At 43.1% G+C, this 24,134-nt stretch overlaps 1 protein-coding gene across 1 annotated transcript in view; it reads right to left on the minus strand.

Moving 5' to 3' along the window:
* DLGAP4 (DLG associated protein 4) overlaps positions 1 to 24,134 on the minus strand; it is a 300,448-nt gene that overhangs the window by 162,682 nt on the left and 113,632 nt on the right. The window contains exon 6 of the mRNA XM_069752301.1: positions 22,753 to 23,290. Coding sequence (XP_069608402.1) covers positions 22,753 to 23,290 — 538 coding nt within the window. The remainder of the gene's footprint in view (positions 1 to 22,752; positions 23,291 to 24,134) is intronic.

The following is a 24,134-nucleotide window of genomic DNA, read 5'->3' on the forward strand; positions in this document are numbered from 1 at the left end:
CTCGCGCCTGCCGCCAGCTTCCGGTCCCAGAGATGCATTGCAAAATTACCCAGAAGACTTAGCGGTCTCGCGAGACTGCTAAGTGATCTGGTAATTTCGCAAAGCATCCTGGGAACGCAAGATGGTGGCAACCGCGCGCATCGCCAGTGGTTCGCTGGATCTACGCTGGATCCTGCCAGGTGAGTATATAACTATTTTTTATTTTAATTATTTTTTTTAACAGGGATATGGTGCCCACATTGCTGTATACTACGTGGGCTGTGTTAGATACCGCGTGGCTTCTATATACTACCTGGCCAGTGTTAGATACTATGTGGGCTGTGCTCTATACTGTGTGGGCTGTGCTATATATTACGTGGCCAGTGTAATATACTGCGTGGGCTGCATTATATACTACATGGCTGCTATATACGACGTGGGCAGTGTTATATACTACGTGGTTGTGTTCTATACTGCGTGCTATATACTACGTGGCCACTGTTAGATACTATGTGGGCTGTGCTATATATTACGTGGGCTGTGTTATATATTACTTGGCCAGTGTTACATACTACGTGGGCTGTGTTATATATATATATATACTGCGTGGCTGCTATATACTGCGTGGCTGCTATATACTGCGTGGCTGCTATATACTGTGTGGGCTGTGTTATATACTACGTGGGCTGTGTTATTTAATGTGTGGCCTATATTAACGCATCGGGTATTCTACAATATGTATGTATATAGCAGCCACATGGTATATACAGTACCACAGGCCACGTAGTACTCCTATATACTACGTGGCCTGTGCTATATACTATGTGGCTGCTATATACATACATACATATTATAGAATACCCGATGCGTTAGAATCGGGCCACCATCTAGTGAAACTATAATTGGCAATAAATGTAAGTCATTTTAGTGCAATATTGTCAAACAATAAGTTCTTAGTTCCCTTTCAGAAGGAGGAGTACAGCATTCAGCTGCTGTTACTATATACTTTACAATAGAATTATGTTTCCCTGCATTCACCACTAGTGGGTGCTCATACAAAATTATCTCACAATTAGTTATTAATTTATATACAGCTCTGGAAAAAAATTAAGAGACCTTTGCAAAATTTTCAGTTTCTCTGATTTTTCTCATTATAGGTATATTTTTGAGTAAAATGTAAATTGTTCTTTTAGTCTATAAACTTCTGACAACATGTCTCTGAAGTTCCAATCAATACATTTTGTATTTTTTGGTGACAAAAAAAATGGTCAAAATTAAAAAAAAACAACAACCTGTGCTTTTAGACCTCAAATAATGCAAAGAACACAAGTTCATAATTATTTAGAAACAACAATACTAATGTTTTAACTCAGGAAGAGTTCAGAAATCAATATTTTGTGGAATAACCATGATTTTTAATCACAGCTTTCATGTGTCTTGACATGCTTTCCACCAGTCTTTCACACTGCTTCTGGCGCAAACATTTAAGCAGTTCTTCTTTGTTTGATGGCTTGTGACTATCCATCATTCTCTTGATTACATTCCACAGGTTTTCAATGGGGTTCAGGTCTGGAGATTGGGCTGCCCATGACAGGGTTTTGATGTGGTGGTCTCTTAATCTTTTCCAGAGCTGTATATGGTAAGGACATCTACTCCCCACCCCAATTTCCTACAAGCATCCAGAATTATATATTTTAACTCTATCATAGTATGATGGGATGCATGATCTCTAGAGCTTTGTATTAGGGCACCGTCACACTATACCATTTCGATCGCTACGACGGTACGATTCGTGACGTTCCAGCGATATCGTTACGATATCGCTGTGTCTGACACGCAGCAGCGATCAGGGATCCTGCTGAGAATCATACGTCGTAGCAGATCGTATGGAACTTTCTTTCATCGCTGGATCTCCCGCTGTCATCGCTAGATCGGTGTGTGACACCGATCTAGCGATGCGATCCAGCGATGCGTTCGCTTGTAACCAGGGTAAACATCGGGTAACTAAGCGCAGGACCGCGCTTAGTTACCCGATGTTTACCCTGGTTACAAGCGTTAAACTAAAAAAAAACAAACAGCACATACTTACATTCTGGTGTCCGTCAGGTCCCTTGCAGTCTGCTTCCCGCACTGTGACTGCCGGCCGTAAAGTGAAAGCAGAGCACAGCGGCTGTGCTTTCACTTTCACTTTACGGCCGGCAGTCACTGAGTGCGGGAACCAGACTGCAAGGGACCTGACGGACACCAGAATGTAAGTATGTGCTGTTTGTTTTTTTTTAGTTTAACACTTGTAACCAGGGTAAACATCGGGTAACTAAGCGCGGTCCTGCGCTTAGTTACCCGATGTTTACCCTGGTTACCCAGAGACCTCGGCATCGTTGGTCGCTGGAGAGCTGTCTGTGTGACAGCTCCCCAGCGACCACACTACGATTTACCTACGATCACGGCCAGGTCATATCGCTGGTCGTGATCGTAGGTAAATCGTATAGTGTGACGGTACCCTTAGAAAAGGAGCACTCCAACCCTTCTAAAAATCAATTTATTTATTATTAGTAGTATTATTATTAGTAGTAGTATTACTAGTATTGTTATTACAGTATTTATGAGTGAATAATCACTATCTAATAGTTATAAAACTAAGAAAGGATAAAAATGCAACCAAGAATAAACATTCCCCAACTAAAAAAAACAAAACTAATAGAAATCACTTTGAAGTTTGCCATTCTCAAAAGTTGGCAAGTATGGGATAAATGTATCCCAAGGTGTCCTGTTTCTGGAACCTCTTTGGGCCAGATGTTATCTGTAGGGCAATCAAACAACAAGGCTCCTATTCATCATCATGTTTATGCCACAATTCTGGCCTAAAGCACCTTCAAATGTCACAGAATTTTTGTGCAACGCGAACCTGGCAAAAAATGTTTAGATTATTGTTAGTTTCACGAAAGTTTCAAGTCACTTCACCAAGATGGGTGGAGTTGGGGCAGGAACTGGGTTGGTAAGGGGCATAGCAACACCTGCTCAATAAATTCAATAAAAGTGACAGCATTCCTTACTTCAGAAATATTACTCAAGTCTCTGACACTGATAAGAGTGTTTGTTCCTAATTATTGGCACATGTAAATATGCTGCCGATCACACAATGGACAAGCTGATGCTCATTCGTTGGGTGATCAGATACTTTATACCGGCATAAAGATCATTGTGGTTGTTAGCATATCACAATACTTCAAGAAGCACTCCCATCAAAGTTTTTATCCTCTTAATATATCGCAGTCATCATATTATATAGAACTATGTACTTACAATTGCTCATTTTGCCCTTCTATACAGTTAATTCTTCTCTTTTCTCTGCTGTATGTAGCAAGATGAAGTCTCTGTTTATTGCATCAATAATCCCACTCTTCAACTCCTGACCCAGCTACTATGCTCATCCCTGTCATGGTTTCATCACTGACTGTGTTCTAGGGATGCTGTGAGTGACAGCTCAACCAACCTATGGACTCTGGAATGTGCTGAACTGCCAGTTTTGTGAGTGACAGTCCATCCATCCAATCTGATCCTACGGCGTGCTGGGCTGTCAGAATTTTGATTGACAGCCCTGCTGCTCAATCTGGTCTAGCCTGAGTGTGTTTCCCAGGTGCCTCTCGACCTCAATGCTTTGCAAGCCATTTACCTAGCTTGTGTGAGCAGCACATTGTCAGTTGTAGCTTCGATGAGTTAGGTGTATTCGCTTGCTCTGTGTCTGACTTTTTGATCTCGCTGGACCTCGAATTTGTTGTGACTATTCGTCTGGATTATCCTTTCTGCTTTTGGCGCTTACTGACTTCAGGTATCTAACCCCAGACTTGGCCTCTGACTATACGTTTGTTGTACTCCCTTGTCTAGACATACCCTCCTGGCATTTGACCCGGGCTGTTATCTGACCATGTCCTTGTCTCACCCCTATGTGCTACGAGCCCTACTAGTAGCTGACCTCGGTCCTCCTGACTACGTAGTCTCACAGCTTGCCCATGAGTAGTGAATCAGCATCACACTACCCCCTGCCTGGGACTTTTGCAGTTATGACTCATGCAGTGAAAGAAAAACCTCCTATTTCTACGTAGCTAGTCTGTTTTTAATCATGGGATGTCATAGACCTAATGGAATAAAGAAAAATTACCAGATAGAAAGGCAAAATGAACAATTATAAGTACGCAATGTTATATAATATAATGATTGCAATATAGTAAGAGGATAAACATTTTGATGGGAGTGCTTTATAACAGAATCTGCTGTTGACGCGGCATGGGGATAGAATGACCATTTTAATGATTATTCTCCACCATACAGTTTTTGTTGGGTTACGTCAATGGGCCAGTAAACAAACACTGATAGTCTTGTACATGGTCAGTATAGGCTTGTTAATGGGCCAAAATCAGCTTGCCTAAATGGGCCTTTTTATTTTATGGAAGCTCCCTTCCTGGTTACTAGAGGAGAGTCCTATAATTCTTTAATAAGATATATGAAAGTGGATTTTATAAATGAGGCAATCCATTTAAGAATATTACCGCTATCACAATGAAAAAGGCATGGCAATTAGGTATGTGTGTGTGTGCCTTTGCATTGTCGCTATTGTGTGTTTCTTTTTTATTGAAAACCTGACTGGTTACATCAGAAACTTAATAACACATGCAAGAACTACACTTGTAAGGAAAAATAACTTTATCAGTACTGAGGAGAAAGAGGAGAAATTCCTAATGCAATTAAACAGAAGGCAGACATGATACAGGGACAGATGACTCAGTGGTGTTAATTAGGGAGGATCAGAGGATGGAAAGAGTGGGTCACAGTTCAAAATGGACAACTCATTAGTGTTCAGAAGTATTAACAGAGCTTAGTGAGTGAATGCTACGCCATTAGCAGAACCGCTTAGACGGCTACAATCTACTTCACAAAACTAGCCAATTGCTTTTCGGATGAACCGGATTAAAGCAATGCATCACCACATCAGCCATACACACCCAGATCTAACAGAATATAGTCATGGAGATCACAGGCCCAACAAAAGACTCCGAGCTCAGTATCACCTTATCCATTTATCCTGGTACATGCCTGGCAGTAATGTTCTCTATTATCTTGTGCCACTTTATCATTCTAGATCACTTGTCAAAGAGAATAAAGCTATAATGATTTTTCGATTAATTTTTTTCCTCCTTTTTATTATATAAAATGCTTATCTTAGCTTCAGTTTGCATCTTTAACACCTGGATATTATTTTTTCTTTTTAATTGAAACTTGATCTGAAAAAAAAAAAAATCACACAAAACCTTAAATGAATCCAGTGCATAAATCAGACTTCAAAATTAATTCAGATCCCAAAAAGCCAGTGAACGATTCCAGCATTTAACCTGAAAGATTATCGTGAATGAGAATTCTTAAGAAAGCTGGCTTCAAAATATTCTTACAGTCTAAACAGGCTGCCAGTCACACAATGAACGATCAAAGGACTCAATCATCTGGCAAAATGATCTTTTGTGCAGCCATTCCCGGTGGTGTAGCCTCCTGTGTAAGTAGAACTCTTGCTGCCGAGAACCATGGTAAGTGTCTGCACCGAGAGATCTTTTACTTTCGCCTGCCTGTGTAAATTGTTTACCGATCGTTTAGTGCTTCTGGTTTGTCCAAGAAAACAGTCCCTTACAGTATCTACCACCTATGGCAATGCCAAAACTGCACTCTGTAGACATTGTGTACATAAGTTAGGGCTGTAGTTTGTCCCCATGAAACTTTTTGCCACCCTACTGTACATCCGTATACCTGTTCTTTCAAAAGGAGGCATACCGAGTCCTTTGGAAAATATATGGATCTGTAAGTTAAAAAAATTGTGCCCCTTATCACATATTGTACCACAAAGGTATTGTATAAGAAACTAATTCAGTAATATAATACTGTACATACCAAGAATTAGAAGGCTGTTGTTTGTGCTGTTTTTTTCTAAATCTGCCATATGGTTCCAGAGATATTAGGCTTTTAATTTAGTGCTAATTTTTATGGCCTTTACCAAGCTTGGCTGAGGAATAGAAACAGACTGAAACCAGGCTCTCTGTAAGCATTAGAAATTTGACTTGATATCTGATATGCAGATTTCTGACTCTCTAGACACCAACTTGTCTGAGCACAGGAAGCTGCAGACACTCTTCCATGCAATCACATCAGACTAGCAAGGGAATTTAAAGAAGAAAAGGAGCATTGCCATGTTATTAAAATACTTTAGTTAGTTGGCATGAAGATAAACATGTTTGCAATTGAGAGCTTTTATCTTACATAGTGTACAGCTTCCAAAGAGATTGACCAGCTCCTTGGAAACAAGCTGTGCACTATTTAAGATAAAAAAAAACCCTTATTACAGGAGAATCAAAGCATATAGTAAAAGCAAGTCAGTTGCAAACTTATTACGGTAATTTTCATGCTAACTATATAAAGCATTTAAATTACTTCACAACCAAAGGTATTTTCATTTTTGCGTTTTCGTTTTTTGCTCCCCTTCTTCCCAGAGCCATAACGTTTTTTACTTTTTGGTCATTATAGCCATTTGAGGTCATTTGAGGTGGAACAAGTTGTACTTTTGAACAACAACATTTTAACATATCGTGTACTGGAAAATGGCAAAACAATTCCAAGTGCGGTGAAATTGCAAATAAAGTGCAAAATTTTGCACAGCTGTTTTTTTTTTCTTATGTTCACTATATGCTAAAACTAATCTCTCCCTATGATTATCCAGGTCATTACGAGTTCATAGGCACCAAACATGTATAGGTTCTTTTTATTTAAGTGATGAAAAAAATCAAAAATTTGGTGAAAAAAAAATGGCGCCAATTTCCAAGACCTGTAGTGTCTCCATTTTTCATGATCTGGGACTGCCTACTGGCTATTTTTTGTGCCCTGAGCCAACATTTTTATTGATACCATTTTGATGTAGATAAGATCTTTTGATCGCCTGTTATTTCACCTTAGCAGCAATAAAAAAAAGTTAATTCTGATGTTTTGAATTTTTTTTCTTTACGCCGTTAGGGATCAGGTTAATTTTTTTTATGTTGATAGATCAGGCTATCCTCAGCGCACCGATACCAAATATGTGTATATTTGATATTTTTAATTGCTTTATTTTGAATTTTAAATATTTTTAAAAACTTTTTTTTACTTTTTGCATGCTTCAATAGTCTCAGTGGGAGGCTATTAGCTGTACTACTTTGATATATGCTACACACAGGCGATGATCAGATCGCCTGAGTGTTGCAGAAATGCTCACTTGCTATGATCGCTGACCACCGGGTGGCGCGCATAGCAATCTGGCTATGACAACCATAGAGGTCTGCTGGAGACCTCTGGTTGTCATTCCGACCCATCGGTGATCAGCGATCATGTGATGGGGTCACTGATGGGCGGGATTAGTGACACGCTTCTGGAAAGCATGAGCTAAATGCCGCTGTCAGAAATTGATAAATCTAGTTAACAGCTGCGGGTGGATCACGATTCCACCAGCGGCTTTTGCAGGCACATGTCAGCTGTATATATCAGCTTTCATGTGCCTGGAAAGGTGGGGACTCCGGTGCAAACAGGGGGAGTCCAACATCGGTGCACTATTACGCCCAGTGTCGGAAAGGTGTTAATATCAGGAAAATACCCCTTTTAATGATCAAGTATTTCAGCAAATATACTTAAGGAGAGGTGTTAATCCCTTACACATCAGCCACTATTCTCCATTGATTTCTATAAAGCAAATAGATGCTCACCTCCCTCCACTTCTATATAACAATTAGCTGCTTACCTCCCTTTTTCTCCCTCCTTGCTCCTGAGCTGCTGTTATTAGCCATGCAAAATTGCCCATTCCTGGCCCACTCCATTGGCATTTGTCAGAGCAGTTGTTCTAATCACTGCTCACTTGTTCAAATATAGTGATAACAGTATAGATTCTAAAAAAGTGCACGGACACCCATTATTGTGTTACAGTAGCATAAGCTCAGAAATAGGAACCAGTACTGTCACTCAAGTATGAGTGCCCACTCCCCAGGCAACCAGGAAGTAAGGAAACTGCAGAGTTGCATGCTGCTGAAGACACAACTTGAAAACAACCATTTAAGAGGTAATTTTTTAGTTCTTATTTTATTCCCACTGCTCATCAATTTAGGTTTTTTTTTTTTTTGTTAAATAGAGATATGGGCATTTTATCTTAGTTCTAATTTTTCTTTTTTTTTTTATCAAGGGGTATTGTTCACAGAGTCATAACGCAGAGGAGCCTAAAGATACCCCCCATGGAGATTCAGAAAAAACATATACTTTAATAACCGCTATGGACCGAGACCATGCTATAGACTAGTTGGACATCTGGGTTCACGGCGGTTTTTCCCCACCTGCTGCCCTGGATTGATAGGTTTCTAATCTATATGCACATGTAGGCTGGGGTCACACTTGCAAGTGCCATGCGAGAAACTTGCGCAAGTCTCTGGTGTCAATACCCAGCAGTCGGGACCGGAGCATGCAGCTGCATGTATTTCTATGCAGCTGAACACTCTGGTCCGAACCGCCAGCAGCACTGCCGGGTATTGAGGCGAGAGACTTGCGCGAGTCTCTCGCATTGAACTCGCAAGTGTGACCCTGGAGATCTGTCTATCCAGGGCAGCAGACAGGGATAAGCCCCTGGGGACCCTGTTGCTCAACTAGTCTACAGTTCTCTCTTGATTAGGCCGGTTTCACACGACAGTGGCTCCGGTACATGTAGTGACAGTTTTTTCACGTACCGGAGACACTGACACACGTAGACCCATTCAAATGAATGGGTCTATGCACATGCCTGCGTGTTTTCACGGACCGTGTGTCCGTGTGCAAAACACGGAGACATGTCTGTTTTTCTCCGGCAGCACGGTCTGCAAAGCGTCTTGCACACGTGCAAACGGAGAACAGTGTGCATTCTCCGCCGCAGGAGAAACAGCGCTACAGTTAAGCGCTGTCCCCAGCGTGTGGTGCTGAAGGCGGCATTCATCTCTTGAGAAGAGATGAAAAATCAAATTTTTTTTTGTTAAAAATAAAGTTTGGGGGTCACCTCCCGCCTCCCACCCGCCGTGCGCCCGCCTGATTGCAGAGAAATACTCACCCAGCTCCCGCGATGCCTTCTCTCAGTGCCGGCAGCATGTCCTGTGTGAGCGGTCACGTAGTACCGCTCATTACAGTGATGAATATGCGGCTCCACCTCCCTTATACATGTTTGAAGTGCCTTTAGGGGTCCCATATATTGGAAAACCCGCAAATGTTATACCATTTTAAAAACAACACCCCCTGAGATATTGAAAACTGCAGTCAGGTAGTTTATTAACCCTTTAGGTGATTTTCAGGAATTAATGCAAAGTGGCATGACAGAAATGAAAATGTGTATTTTTACCACCTAAATGGCGCTAACTTCTGAACAGGTTACAACAGCTAACAGACTCTAAGGCCGCTATTTGGTCGTGAATTGCCATGGCAAATATCAGGACCACAAAATCATGATCTGAGGGCATCAGTTGGGATAAAGAGAAAGCCCCCACTCTGTTAACCATTTATAATGATGTAGTCACTATTGACAGCAGTATCTTAGACTAGTTTCACACTAGCGTTTTGAGGAGCTGCGGAGGGCTACGGACTTCCTCCGTGAAGCCCCGCCCTAGGTCGCACCTCTGCCGCTAGCTCCGCCTACTTCTGGATGCAGCCTGCGTACCTATCTTTAACATTAGGTACACAGGTCGTGCCGCTGTCTGCGGATGCTTCCCCAATGTTAAAGATAGGTACGCAGGCCGCATGCAGAAGTAGGCGGAGCTAGTGGCGGAGGTGCGGCCGAGGGCGAGGCTTCATGGAGGAAGTCCGCAGCCCTCTGCAGCTCCTCAAAACGCTAGTGTGAAACTAGCCTTAGCGGTTAAGCAGATTTGGATGGTGCAAACACTGATCGTGGCTGATGCAGCAAGATGTCAGCTATAGTGAACAGCTGATAGCTGCTGGATTGTTACCTGTATGGGGAGGCTATTCTCTTATATCTCAGGTCAGTTAAAAGACGTATTGGCTGTCATTAAGGGGTTAAGAGCAGGGTTAACTTTGCCAGACAGTATTAAAAAGCAATGAGAAATGCCATTTGTTCTATGATGTAACCTTGTTATGTTGTATAATCTTCAATAAAACAAGTTTTAAAAAATATATTTGTTTGCTGAAAAGTATTAGGCACAATATTACCAGATCCAAAAAAGAACCAATTGCATTATCCCCTCGCTTTTCATATTTGTGGCTTTAGATGAATTTATTTCCACTATTTAAAGCTCTAATATGTTGCAATAATTCAGCCTAATTGAAGACTTTGATTGAAATTGCACATTGGCTGTAAAGGGAATATATGTTTCCATGCGCAATGGCATTATTTCCAAATTTTTCTAAGAAGGCATCAATAGAAGCCATTTCCTTACTGAAAATGCACTTTCCCAGCAGTGAAGCACCTCGTATAAGATCATGAGTAAGTAAAACCATTTAACTGGACTCATCCTATTACTAATGTCTGTGTGAAGCTTTTGTTCATAGCAATACATATCATATGGCTTTAGATTTGCAGTCCCTAAACAGGCCAAACTTCCTTTGTCCAGTTACCCTGGGCGACCGCACGCCATATTACAGTCTCCAAACACATAGCTTTACATGTCGTAGACACTACACACGCCAGCCCCCTCCGACTAGTTCCCGTGGGTGTCCTGCATCACTGTATCACAATCTCTTACAGTCTCTTTACTCACACAGCCGTACACAGCCCAGGATATCCTCCAGATAGCAGCCGAGCACCATATCCACCTGTTTGCACTCATTACACATGCTAGTCCTCTTTCACGCAGCTCAGTATTTCTGCTGCATCATGCCAACATTCAGCATGGCATCTAGATGTAGCACAGATAGACTCGTCAAGGGACAAATGGATTTTCTTCTTGTTGGATAGGTGAGGAACATTGTGGGCATCGGTAGATTATCTTCTCATCGGACAGGTGAGTATAAGCTTGCTTTTTTATTTGTAATTTCTTACAATTAAATGGGTAAAGGGGGTGTTTATATCAAATAAAGAACATTATGCAGGCTTTTTACAATTTGACTATGGGGCTAGCAATGCGGGCATCTTATAGACACCTCTCCATTGCTAACCCTTGAGCTTGCCAATGCAAAGCTGACATCAACCCCAATACTTGCCTCTGCTCCATCTTATGGATGCACCATTTCTGGGGTGGCTGAGAGTTGATGTTGTTAGTTGGGGAGGGAGCCAATTTCCAATGCCCCTTCCTAGCCTATTAATATCCTGCAGCAGTCTGCCTAGCTTTTGCTGTTTATTAATTATAGGGGGGTCCATGCCATTTTTTAGGGGGTCCCCATTTTAATAATCAGTAAAGGCTAAGTTTACAGCTGTGAGCTGACATTAATAGCCTGTGAAGCTCCATGTTTATTATCCTCTTCCTATGCTATAAACATCTGCCCCCACCTGACTGCTTTCTCTCAGCTGGTTATTAAAATTTTGGGCGACTTCACGCCATTTTTACTTTAATTTATTTATTTATGACTTAAATACATGTACAGTAAGCTACACACAGAAAGCAATGATTATATATCTCACTCACATATTTCTACCTATCTGTGCATTGAAGAGTATTTTGTTAGAAAGCTATCTTTAAATGACAGAGAATTACTCTATGTAAAAGCTAATGTTAAAATCTCATTGCATACGCATGTCATATGGATGTCATACGGATGCAAGGTGAGAAAAACTGCAGTGTACTTGCATGACACTCAAATGACACTTGCATGACACACGTCCAACGTTTCAGGAACAACATCGGACTGATTTTAATAACGCTAATGGCTATGAGCCCTTAGACAGAGTAAATGAATATATATACAGCATTAAAGCCTCTGGATAACTTTAGGCTGGGATTCCAGTAGCATATCACATCCGATGCAAGAGCATCAGATGCGATATGTTAATGACACTCCGCTCCTGCTCTGCTGCGAGCGTGAGACAAGTGTCAGTGCTCTGATCCTCTTGCCACTGGCGGACACTGACAGAAAAGGAGCCCTGTGCAAGAACAGTATATGGGCCCTTTGCAGCTTAAGAGCCCCTAAAAAGTGCAACATTTCACCTGCTCTGGAGGTAGAAATGTGCCCCCTTACCTCTTGGGCCCCTGTGCAGCTGCACAGGTTGCACCAATGAAGTACCGGCCCTTGCACAGCTGCAGAGGAGACAGAAAAATTAATTTCTCAATCTCCTCTGCTGCCAGCGTCCATCCCACTGCACTCAGGTGATATCTGAGTGCAGTGCAATGTTTCACAGGCACTCATAGACTTGTATGGGTGCGTGCAATCCAAATTCGGCATGCAATCGCAGCATGCTACATTTTTTTTCCTGTTTGATCAGAGCAGGAAATAAAACGCCATTAAGAACAGAAGCATAGGATTAAATTGGTATGAATGCAATCCGATCTGTAATCTGATTGCATTTTTCCAATTTTATTGCACGTGGAGCGAGCCCTTAGTGTTTCTTCCTCCCATATAGCAGATCCTGGGTTTAACATGAACCTGTCACCAGGTTTGGCCGATAAGAGATATGGCGAAAATCATATAATGCCCCAAAAATAACAAATTTTATTAAATATCATTAAAATGCCACCAACCTGTGGCTACACCACACAAAACACAAAATAAATACCACCGTGAAAAAACTAGTGTGGGAAATGGAAAATCCCTACAAGATACCTATGCTGGTGTCTACCTATCTGCGGGGGTTGGCACCCTAAGGGTACCTTCACACTAAGCGACGCTGCAGAGATACCGACAACGATGTCGATCGCTGCAGCGTTGCTGTTTGGTCGCTGGAGAGCTGTCACACAGACAGCTCTCCAGCGACCAACGATCCCGAGGTTGAACGTTAAAAAAACAAACACTACATACTTACCTTCAGCTGTCTGTCCTCCGGCGCTCTGCTTTCCTCTGCACTGTCAGCGCCGGTCAGCCGGAAAGCAGAGCGGTGACGTCACCGCTGTGCTTTCCGGCTGGCCGGCGCTGACACAGGATGCAGGAGGAGTGCAGAGAAGCACAGCGCCGGGGACAGACAGCAGAAGGTAAGTATGTAGTGTTTGTTTTTTTAACGTTTACGCTGGTAACCAGGGTAAACATCGGGTTACTAAGCGCGGCCCTGCGCTTAGTAACCCGATGTTTACCCTGGTTACCAGTGAAGACATCGCTGAATCGGCGTCACACACGCCGATTCAGCGATGTCAGCAGGGAGTCCAGCGACGAAATAAAGTTCTGGACTTTCCTCAGTGACCAACGATCTCCCAGCAGGGGCCTGATCGTCGATCGCTGTCACACATAACGATTTCCTTAAAGGGAACCTGTCACCCCGAAATTCGCGGGTGAGGTAATCCCACCGGCATCAGGGGCTTATCTGCAGCATTCTGTAATGCTGTAGATAAGCCCCCGATGTTACCTGAAAAAGGAGAAAAAGACGTTAGTTTATACTCACCCAGGGGCGGTCCCGCTGCTGGTCAGGTCGAATGGGCGTCTCCGGTCCGCTGCGGCGCCTCCTATCTTCTTTCCATGACGTCCTCTTCTGATCTTCAGCCACGGCTCCGGCGCAGGCGTACTTTGCTCTGCCCTGTTGAGGGCAGACAAAGTACTGCAGTGCGCAGGCGCCGAGCCTCTGACCTTTCCGGCGCCTGCGCACTGCAGTACTATCCTCTGCCCTCAAGAGGGCAGAGCAAAGTACGCCTGCGCCGGAGCCGTGGCTGAAGATCAGAAGAGGACGTCATGGAAAGAAGATGGGAGGCGCCGCAGCGGACCGGAGACGCCCATCCAACCTGACCAGCAGCGGGACCGCCCCTGGGTGAGTATAAACTAACGTCTTTTTCTCATTTTTCAGGTAACATCGGGGGCTTATCTACAGCATTACAGAATGCTGCAGATAAGCCCCTGATGCCGGTGGGATTACCTCACCCGCGATTTTCGGGGTGACAGGTTCCCTTTAACGATATCGTTGTTACGTCACAAAAAGCAACGATATCGTTAACGATATCGTTGTGTGAAGGTACCTTAAGGGATACGATTCTGGCGCCCCCGCTCAACGGCTGCTGACCCTAAGGTCCCTAATCGACCCTAACGATCCAAATGGGTCCCTCTGCTCACGCAAAAAATGAACTAAAGGTGCCCCTATAACTCTAGACATAGATCACACCTATAAATAGGGAATCCTGTACCCCACACGTGCAATAAAAACATTAGAGAACATGTAGAAGGCTTTTTGACGAAAATCAAATGCAATTTGCACAATCGCTGCTTTATAAAGAAACTTATCATTCTCATATATTATTGCAATGCACCTGAACCACAAAATATATAGCTATGACATAATTCATGACCTAATACGGTTACCAGTTGGTATATGTGATGTTATGTTGTTGTTGTTATTAATGGGACTCTATCACCTGAATTTGGAGGGAACAATCTTCAGCCATAGGGGCGAGGTTTTCGGGTGTTTGATTCACCCTTTCCTTACCCGCCGGCTGCATGCTGGCTGCAATATTGGATTGAAGTTCATTCTCTGTCCTCCATAGTACACGCCTGCACAAGGCAATCGCAGGCGTTATACCATGTTATACCATGTGTCTCGATGGTTTGTGATAAGTATGAATTGCGATGTTAATACCTCAGTTAAAAAGGCCCGCCAGGGCGCCGAGCATATCGTACTTCCTATTCGGAGACCGGAAGTCTGATCACCTCATTGGTTTACTCAGCCGTCCAGTGCGCTTGCTCCAAGTGGAGCGCATATCTGTTTACTGCGTGCCGGCTACTGTGCAGGCTCACTGTGATAGATGGACATTCCTGCTTTCGGCAATGGAACGCCCATCCCAATGGCAAACTGTGCAAGCCAGGTATGCGTACCAGATTTATGGATGCCAGTCATTTGTAGCTCCGATCAGCCTGACCAGATGATTCTTTGTAAAGGAATACTCCATGCAGCACGTCTCTAGTCTTTACGGGTTAGAGGCTGTGCCGATTCTTCATCATGTATGTTATGATCCGGTGACCTTGGAGCTGCTTGAGAACTTTCACTGGAGAAAGTGGCCACTATACTGACCGCAAACCTGAACTTAACACCGGAACTAGAAGTAGCCATGGAGTGTACCTAACACACCTAGAAACCTCGTCACAGCCGGAGGACTAAATACCCCTAAAGATGGAAATCGGAATACTGTCTTGCCTCAGAGAAAATCCCCAAAGGATAGACAGCCCCCCACAAATATTGGCAGTTAGGGTTAAGCGAAATGGATCGTTCATTTTCAAAAGTCGCCGACTTTTGGCAAAGTCGGGTTTCATGAAACCCGACCCGATCCCTGTGTGGGGTCGGCCATGCGGTACGCGACTTTCGCGCCAAAGTCGCGTTTCGTATGATGCGCTTGGCGCCATTTTTTCAGCCAATGAAGGAGCGTGGGCAGAGTGATGACATAGGTCTTAGGGGCCTGGACGCCTATCGCCATCTTGTCGCTTGTGCGCTGTAGCGATTTGCAATGTGTAACACCAGCTTTTCTGTTCAGGGACGGAGGGGGAGAGAGAGAGAGAGAGAGAGAGAGAGAGAAAAAATCCCATTGACTTTGCATTGGGTTTCGTGTTTCGGTCGATCCCCGACTTTTTGCCATAATCGGCCGATTTCACTCATCTCGACTTTTGAGATAGTCGAGTTTCGCGAAACCCGACTCGACCCTAAAAAAGTAAAAGTCGCTCAACCCTATTGGCGGTGAGTCGGAGAGGAAAAAACATACACAGGCAGAAAAAACAGGATTTAGCACAGGAGGCCACTCTAGCTAGATAGGACAAGATAGGACAGAGTTCTGTGCGGTCAGTATTAAAACCCTTCAAAAAATCCACAGCAGAATATACAAAAAACTTCCTACACCTAACTAAAGATGTAGGAGCGTATAGCTGCAACTCCAGTGAAACCAACCAGACTGAGAAAACACAGACACAGTCTAATCTGGACAAAAGAAAAACAAACGAACAGTACTGAAAATAAGCACACTGCATGTGTGCCACAGGAAAAGAAACAGACACTTATCTTTGCTGAACTGGCAGATAAGCAGGAGAGGCCAGGCAGAGATCCAACACTTCCAGAGAAACATTGACAACTGGCAGGGGCTAAAGGATCCTGCACACCTAAATATCCCAGTCAGAATTGCAATTATCCGATACACCTGGCCAGGACTGCGAGTCAGAGACAACTGCATTCCCACCAACAACCACCGGAGGGAACCCAAGAGCAGAATTCACAACACATGTATAAACCTCCCCCTTTATCATAACTAGATCCCCACTGTCACGTAGTGTGCACGCCTTGAATAGCAGACTATTCCAGATCTGGATCCCCATCCCATAGATAAACAGGGGCCAATACAGCGGTCAATAAAGAGATTTTTATCAGACTTTTCCGGATCTGGATCCCCATCCCATAGATAAACAGGGGCCAATACAGCGGTCAATAAAGACATTTTTATCATATCATATCCAGCTATAAATCCTATAGTACTTTCTAACCGCCGTTCCTAATAACTGAGGATTTCTATTAGCATATATGACACACTAATCTGTGTCTGTACCCCCATGAAAAAGGGAGTATACACAGTGAAGAAAATAGCCAGAGTCCTAATATGAATCAATAAACTTCATTCAATCTAAGCTTTCGGTATATGGTGGGTCAGCAGGGTGTTACAGGGCAATAAGCCTACAGGAAACATGCGAAAGATTGCTGTTCATTTAATCCCCTTGGTGTCAAAGTGTCCAGTCTAAATGTCCACTCGCACTCCCTTTGCAGAATGGTCCTGTACAGATTTTCCCCCTGGGGTTGGGTCTCTCTACTTCGATGACAGTAAATGAGATATTCAGAATGTCATTCGGATGTTGGGTTCTCATATGCCTAGCCTGTGTGGTGTCCCTGTTGTTCCTGATGTCACCCAAATGCTCGCCTACCCTCCTATGGAACTCTCTCTTTGTCTTCCCAATGTAGTCCTTTGGGCATGGGCATGTAGCCATGTAGACTACTCCTGTTGATTTACAGTTGGAGAAATCTCTTTGATAGAAGACCCTTTCTGTAGAAGAGCTCACAAAAGACTTGTTGGGTTTCATTCACTTACACATTTGGCACTCCCCGCACCGGTAAAAACCGCAAGGCCTCCTATCTAGCCATGTGCCCTCCACTGCTGGCTTTAAGTAGTGACTATGTACTAGAGAGTCTTTCAATTACCTCCCTTTTCTGTAGGTAATATCAGGGTATGTGCCCAGTATATCTCTAAGATCTGGGTCCATTTTAAGTATATCCCAATGCTTGTTTATGACTTTTCTCACCTTCTGATGTTGATAGTCGATGGTCCCTATGATCCTCATACTCTCATTTTTCGTGTCTACTATGACATCCTGTTTATGCAGTAGCTGTTGTCTATCTTTGTTTGTCGCATCCTTATAGGCTGCATTCAACACATATGTAGGGTAACTCTTTTCCTTGAACCTATTGAGCATATCACTCACTCGGCTATGGAACATCCTAGTGTCTGAAAAATTTCGCCTAAGCTTCAAAAACTGGCCCTTTGGAATCCAGTTTAAACGGTTATTAGTACTGGTGGGTTTACGATAAATGCTCGTTGTCAAACTCCCATTAAATTCCTTCTTGATCTTAACATCAAGGAATGCTAGTTCATCCCCATGGATATCTGAGGTGAACCTCAGACTGATGTTAACATTTAGCTCTGCAATAAATGTTGTAAATTGATCTTTTGTCCCCGTCCAGATTACAAAGACATCATCAATGATTCTGAGCCAATTGGCTACAAATTCATGCCACCATTTGGTGACCTCACCAAACACTACTATTTCTTCCCACCAGCCCAGGAACAGATTTGCATACGATGGGGCACAGGGACACCCCATCGCAGTGCCCCTGAGCTTGTGTTAGTGTTTGCCATTGAACTTAAACGTGTTGTGAGTAAGGACAAAATTCAATAAGGACGTCACAAAATCGTTATGATCCCTGCAGGCTACCGACCTCTGTTTAAAGGTAGTGTTGAACCCCACTGACACCTGCGTCGTGTGGTATACTGCTATAAAGCGCCTCAACATCAATTGAGGCCAACCAAGAGCCCTTGACTATCTGTGGGCCTTCAATTTTCTGTAGCAGATCTGTTGTATCCCTCAAATGTGAGGGGATAGATACGGCAAAAGGTCGAAGAATTTCTTCAAGGTACAGACCACAGTTCTGTGTCAAGAAGTCTACACCAGACATGATAGGTCATCCCTTTAAGGGGCTCAACCCTTTGTGTATCTTGTGAAGCATATAGAAGGAAGCCTGTAGGGGGAATTTAGGAAGTAAAAAATCGAATTCAGTCATTGAGATAAGGCTTTTTTCAAGTGCTCCGTCAAGCATCTCTTTTAGTTTTTCTTTATAGATCACTGCTGGGTCAGACTTCAAGACCTCATATGTATTCTTGTCTTGAAGGATGTTATAGCACATATTACAGTACACCTGATGGTCCATAATGACCAGATTGCCACCCTTATCGGATGATTTGATTATTAACCGGTCATTACCCTTTAGTATTTCCAGTGCCAATGTTTCCCCTTTAGTTAGATTATGATCTATATCAGGGACACGACTTTTGATTTTCCTCAGGTCCCTTTCGAGTAATTGTAAAAAAAATATCAATGTGGTTAGTCTCATCTTGTGGTGGCATTTTAACACTCTTATTTTTAAGAGTGGTAAAGGGACCTTTGCTTGTGTCTATTCTGTGTTCATTTTCACTGAGGAGTCCCGTTAGAGTTTGGAAGCCCATCAAGTCCTCCCCCTGGAGCCCCTGTTGTAAGCATTCTTGCCTGTCATTACAAATGAAAAAAATTTTCCATTTCAACTTCCTACAAAAGAGATTCAAATCCTTGACCCATCCAAAACAATTATAACCATTAGTAGGTACAAAATTCAGTCCCCTCTTTAGAACACAATATTCATCCCTCGAGAGGTTGTGAGTGGACAGATTTATTATTTGACCCCAACCTAATTGGGATTTGTTCTGAGGAAATAACCCGGTTTCATCCCTTGTTCTAAAAAAGATGATGATGATGAAGAGGAGGAGGCTGGTCCCGGTGTATCTCTTGGGTGGAGAAGGATGTTTTTAGTGTTCCCTCCCCATTCCTGAATCCACCCCTCCCCCCGTGTTTTCCTCTTGGATGTTGCCATCTTTGTTGTCTATAAGTCTGTCCCCCACTTAAATGTGCCCCTCTCCCAGAAGTCTCTGTTCTTTCAGTGTCTGACGTGTCTATATCTGAGGAGGAAACCTCAATTGGCTTCTCTTTTTAAAAATTGTATGTTTGATTATCTGCAAAGTTTCTTAGATCCTTCTGAAACTGTATCTGCTTCCTCTCTTTTAAAAGGGCCTGATATTTTTCCACAGAAGTCTGTAGAAGGCCTTCCCTCCTGTTGAAATCTGGATCAAATTTAAACTTCAGCACTCTCTCTATCAAGCTATTGAGGTTGCTGGTTGATTTTTCAAGTAATTTTTTCTCCTCCGTCAATAATTTGCATATAGCATATTGATGAATCCATAGACTCCTTAAGCTAGAGATTGAGAAGTTCTGGGGATGATGTTCTTGGGGAAAGGGTAATATTAATCCCTAGGCCTCTGGGGATGATCCTATTCTTAATGTAGTTCTCCAAAGTTCTAATCTCCCACCAGGACTTCAAGAATGCCTTATATCCTATATAGACCTCATTAAACACGTTTTTCAAAGTTAAAGCCCCTGTATTTTTATCCTGCGTCCCATCAATGTTAAAGGCCTGGATAGCATCCTCTAACCAAAAGTCTAGATTGACTGGACCTGATAGGAAACTAGCCATACTCCGACTGGAATTAGTTTCTTACAATTTCAAGTAAATGTAAATGGGTAATAGACCGATAAGAGATATGGCCATCACCTTTCAGAGCTGATATACAGCGTTTTATAATGCTGTATCTGCCCCAAACCAGAACTTTAAGAGAAGAAATATAACTTTTACTATACTCACCTGCGGGGAAGTCTTGTCCAATGGGCGTCACTGGTCCTGGTCCGGCGCTTTCCATCTTCTTACGATCCCCATCCTCCAGCTTGCTTCATGTGCATGACGTGTCCTTTTGTCATCCACACAGTCTGCTTGGTACAGCACTCCTGCGCAAACGTACTTCTCTGCCCCGTCAAAGTGCGCTTGCCCCGGGGCTCTTTAACCTTTCCCGACACCTTCATACTGCAGTTCTTTGCTCTGCCCACAGCAGGGCAGAGAAGTATGCCTGTGTAGGAGCGCGGTGCCAAGAAGAGGCGTCATCCACACGAAGCAAGCAGGAAGGCGACATCGCAAGAAGAAATGACCCTTTACCCCCAAATAGGATAATGGAGTGACAACTTTTGAGCCACCTCTGTGTTTAAGTAAGGCATTACCCTAGCAATATAGCTTGCTTATTCTCTGATACTATTATCTAGCCAGTGATATATGTTGTATCTGACCAGGGCCGGCGTCAGCACCTGGCGCACCTGGGCAAATGCCCTGGGGAGAGAGGGGGGCCCACTCACGCTGTCATAGATACAGCTGGGAGAGCAGAGCAGGAGATAACATGCTCTCTCCGCCCACAAAGTCACTGCTGGCTGCGTTCTCTTAACCCCTATGTGCCAGCTCTGACACAAGCATCTTCTCACTCAGTCAGTGCAGCCAGGCAGGCACACATAGGGGTTAAGAGAAGGCAGCCAGTGTGACATTGTTTGTGGGCGGAGAGAGCACGTTCTCTGCTCTGATCTCCGCCCCTGGCTGACTGCAGTGCTGCTGAACTTATGAGGCAGATTCAGGAGGAGCTCCTAGTCCTACCAGTGCCTGAGTGAGTGGCGCTGCTATATACTACGTGGGCTGCGCTGCTATATATTACGTGGGCTGCGCTGCTATATACTACGTGGGCTGTGCTGCTATATACTACGTGGGCTGCGCTGCTATATACTACGTGGGCTGCTATATACTACGTGGGCTGCGCTGCTATATACTACGTGGGCTGTGCTATATACTACATGGGCTGCTATATGCTACGTGGGCTGCTATATACTACATGGGCTGCTATATACTACGTGGGCAGTGTTATATACTACATGACTGTGTTTATATGCGATCATGAATCGGGGTATGTGTTAAAGGGGGGGCCCACTGAGACTCTTTCGCCTGGGGCCCTCAAAAACCTGGAGCCGGCCCTGTATCTGACAGTACTTTTTATTATTTGGACCCCTGCTCTGTAGTGTTTTTAGTATCAAATATTGTTGATTTTCTAATAAAATTTATATACATTGGGTCAAGGTAAAACACTCTCTGATCCCTTTGTGCTCTAATCAGCTTGTTGGGGGTGGTGGTATTTATCTAATTCGTATTGTGTTGTACAAAACCACAAGGTGAGCAGTTACAGCCTTTCCTTACACATTGGTATACTGGATAAAACCTTATTTCCCTTAATTTGTCCCCACAACTGTTTTAGCAGTTGTTGTTTTTTTTTTTATAACAAACAGTTTTTCTACCCAGGATAGAAGAACCTTATATTTACTTCCTTCTTTACACGTATTCCATGACTGATGTGTAAGTTCCCTACCCACTTCCCTTCTAATTGCGTTTTTCTTGCAAAAATTCTTACTACTCAGGAGAAAAACATAAAGAACCAACAAATGACTCCATAGCAGCTGCCTGTCCGGTCTCTGTAGTCTGTATGTCTTTATCTTCAGTTTACAAATGGATATTTGGATGATTGTTTTACTTATAGTGTAAAGATCTATCCCAAGAAAAAAGTGAAACAACAAAATGGGAGATTTTCATTATATCACACATTTTTTTGTCTTATTTTAAGAACATCAAAAGTGATTTCACATTCTAGACTACAGCTATCTTTGCAAATAGCATGAATGTAGTTAAAGCAACCCTCCAAGAGCACGCTTATTATTAGCTATCTAACAACCATTTTTTCTCACTTATTTAGTAATATGTAAATTGTACTCATTCTGCCCTTGCTGTGCTGAAAGTCAGTTCTCTATGCAGTAATTGCCTGATTAGTGTGTGATTTACTTGTGTTTATGCAAAACAGCCAATCAGAAGAGGTAGAACTAGAAGATGCAAGGAGAGAACTGCAGCCTTGACCAATGATGAGACAAGGGGCGTGTCTCAGACTACCTCAGATTTCCTGTAAGCACTGTATCTAAACCGTAGTCACAGATACCAACTATGCCATAATAAAACTGAGCTAAATAAAAAAGCCAGTAAGATAAATGCAGGTAAGCATCACAGTCAATGTAATAATGAATGCCACATTGAACTGTGCAAGTTATTATAACCAGTTATTATTACCAATAAAAACATTTTAAGCACTCAGAAGAAGGCAGTATTATAATCATCTGTATGAGGAAAGTGATGATTTTATGAAGGGTGATGCATTATGGACCTCTGTGAACATCTATATGAATAATCTCTGGGGTCAGTAGAGGATTAGTAGGGATGAAGAAAGATATCGTATGATATATTTTAATCACTGCTTCATGCTCAGTGTAGCAAATGTATAACGGTCATCCATTCTTGGTTGTACTGGGCATGCATTTGGAACTGATGAGTAAGATGAAAAATGAAGATCGCCAAGCAAAGAAATGCTAGTCCTGCTAAGTTTAACTCACCAATGTGTCTGGGTAGAGTCCGGCTGGTGATTGGCAAAGGGGGTGACATGGACTGTAGTGAAGTTGTGTCGTCGTCCTGTGAGCAGCCGGCCTGAATGGCACGGAGGTAGCTGTGGCTGCGAGAGCGGAAGTAATTGGGTAGATGGAGGTCAAAAGCTTCAGTTTGAGTGTGTTCAGTATCTCCAAACATAGCCTGAACCAAGGGGTAACGCTCCCTCTTTTCTTCTAACATTGGGTATCTTAGATCTGGCTCCTCTGGAACTTGAGACAGGGGGTACCGTTCCCTTTGCTCCTCAGGCTCCTGGCACAATGGATATTGTTCGCTCTCTTCTTCATCTACTTGGCAAAGCTGGAATCTCTCTCGCGGTTCCTCTGGGACTTGACATAAATTGTATCTTTCTATTGGCTCTTCTGGGACCTGGCATAATGGATACCGTTCCCTCTGTTCCTCAACAACCTGACTGAGGGAGTGGTATCTTTCCCTCTGTTCTTCAATTTCTTGTGTTTGGTACTGCAGCAGACATCGCGGCTCAGTATCCTATGTGAATAATGAAGCAAGGGAATTTTTAATAACTATCATAATATTATGTACTTAGAGGATAAAAAAACATGCAAACTGTGAAATAAAAAAAGTATTAATAATAATAATAATAAAAAAAAAAGTAATAGTATTTTTTGAACCGTACGGTGAACACCATTGTGACTTTAAGGATCGATGCACATAAAGGGCAGAGCTATACATTTATTCCAAATTCAACGCAAAACTACTTTACTGGGGACATTAAAAGTTATTTAGATATTTTGCAAATATAAATACCGTATATACTCGAGTATAAGCCGGCCCGAGTATAAGCCGACCACCCTAATTTTGCCACAAAAAACTGGGAAAACTTATTGACTCGAGTATAAGCCTAGGGTGGAAATGCAGCATTTACCGGTGAATTTCAAAAATAAAAATAGATCATTATTTCCCCATAGCTGTGCCATACAGTGCTCTGCACCGTTCATATTTCCCCATAGCTGTGCCATATACGGTGCTCTGCACCGTTCATTGTGCCCCATAGATGTGCCATATACGGTGCTCTGCACCGTTCACTGTGCCCCATAGATGTGCCATATACGGTGCTCTGCACCGTTTACTGTGCCCCATAGATGTGCCATATACGGTGCTCTGCACCGTTCACTGTGCCCCATACATAGCTGTGCCATATAGTGCTCTGCACCGTTCATTGTGCCCCATAGATGTGCCATATACGGTGCTCTGCACCGTTTACTGTGCCCCATAGATGTGCCATATACGGTGCTCTGCACCGTTCACTGTGCCCCATAGATGTGCCATATACGGTGCTCTGCACCGTTCACTGTGCCCCATAGATGTGCCA

The sequence above is a fragment of the Ranitomeya imitator genome, chromosome 2 (genome assembly GCF_032444005.1).
Source record: "Ranitomeya imitator isolate aRanImi1 chromosome 2, aRanImi1.pri, whole genome shotgun sequence".
Classification (NCBI taxonomy): domain Eukaryota; kingdom Metazoa; phylum Chordata; class Amphibia; order Anura; family Dendrobatidae; genus Ranitomeya; species Ranitomeya imitator.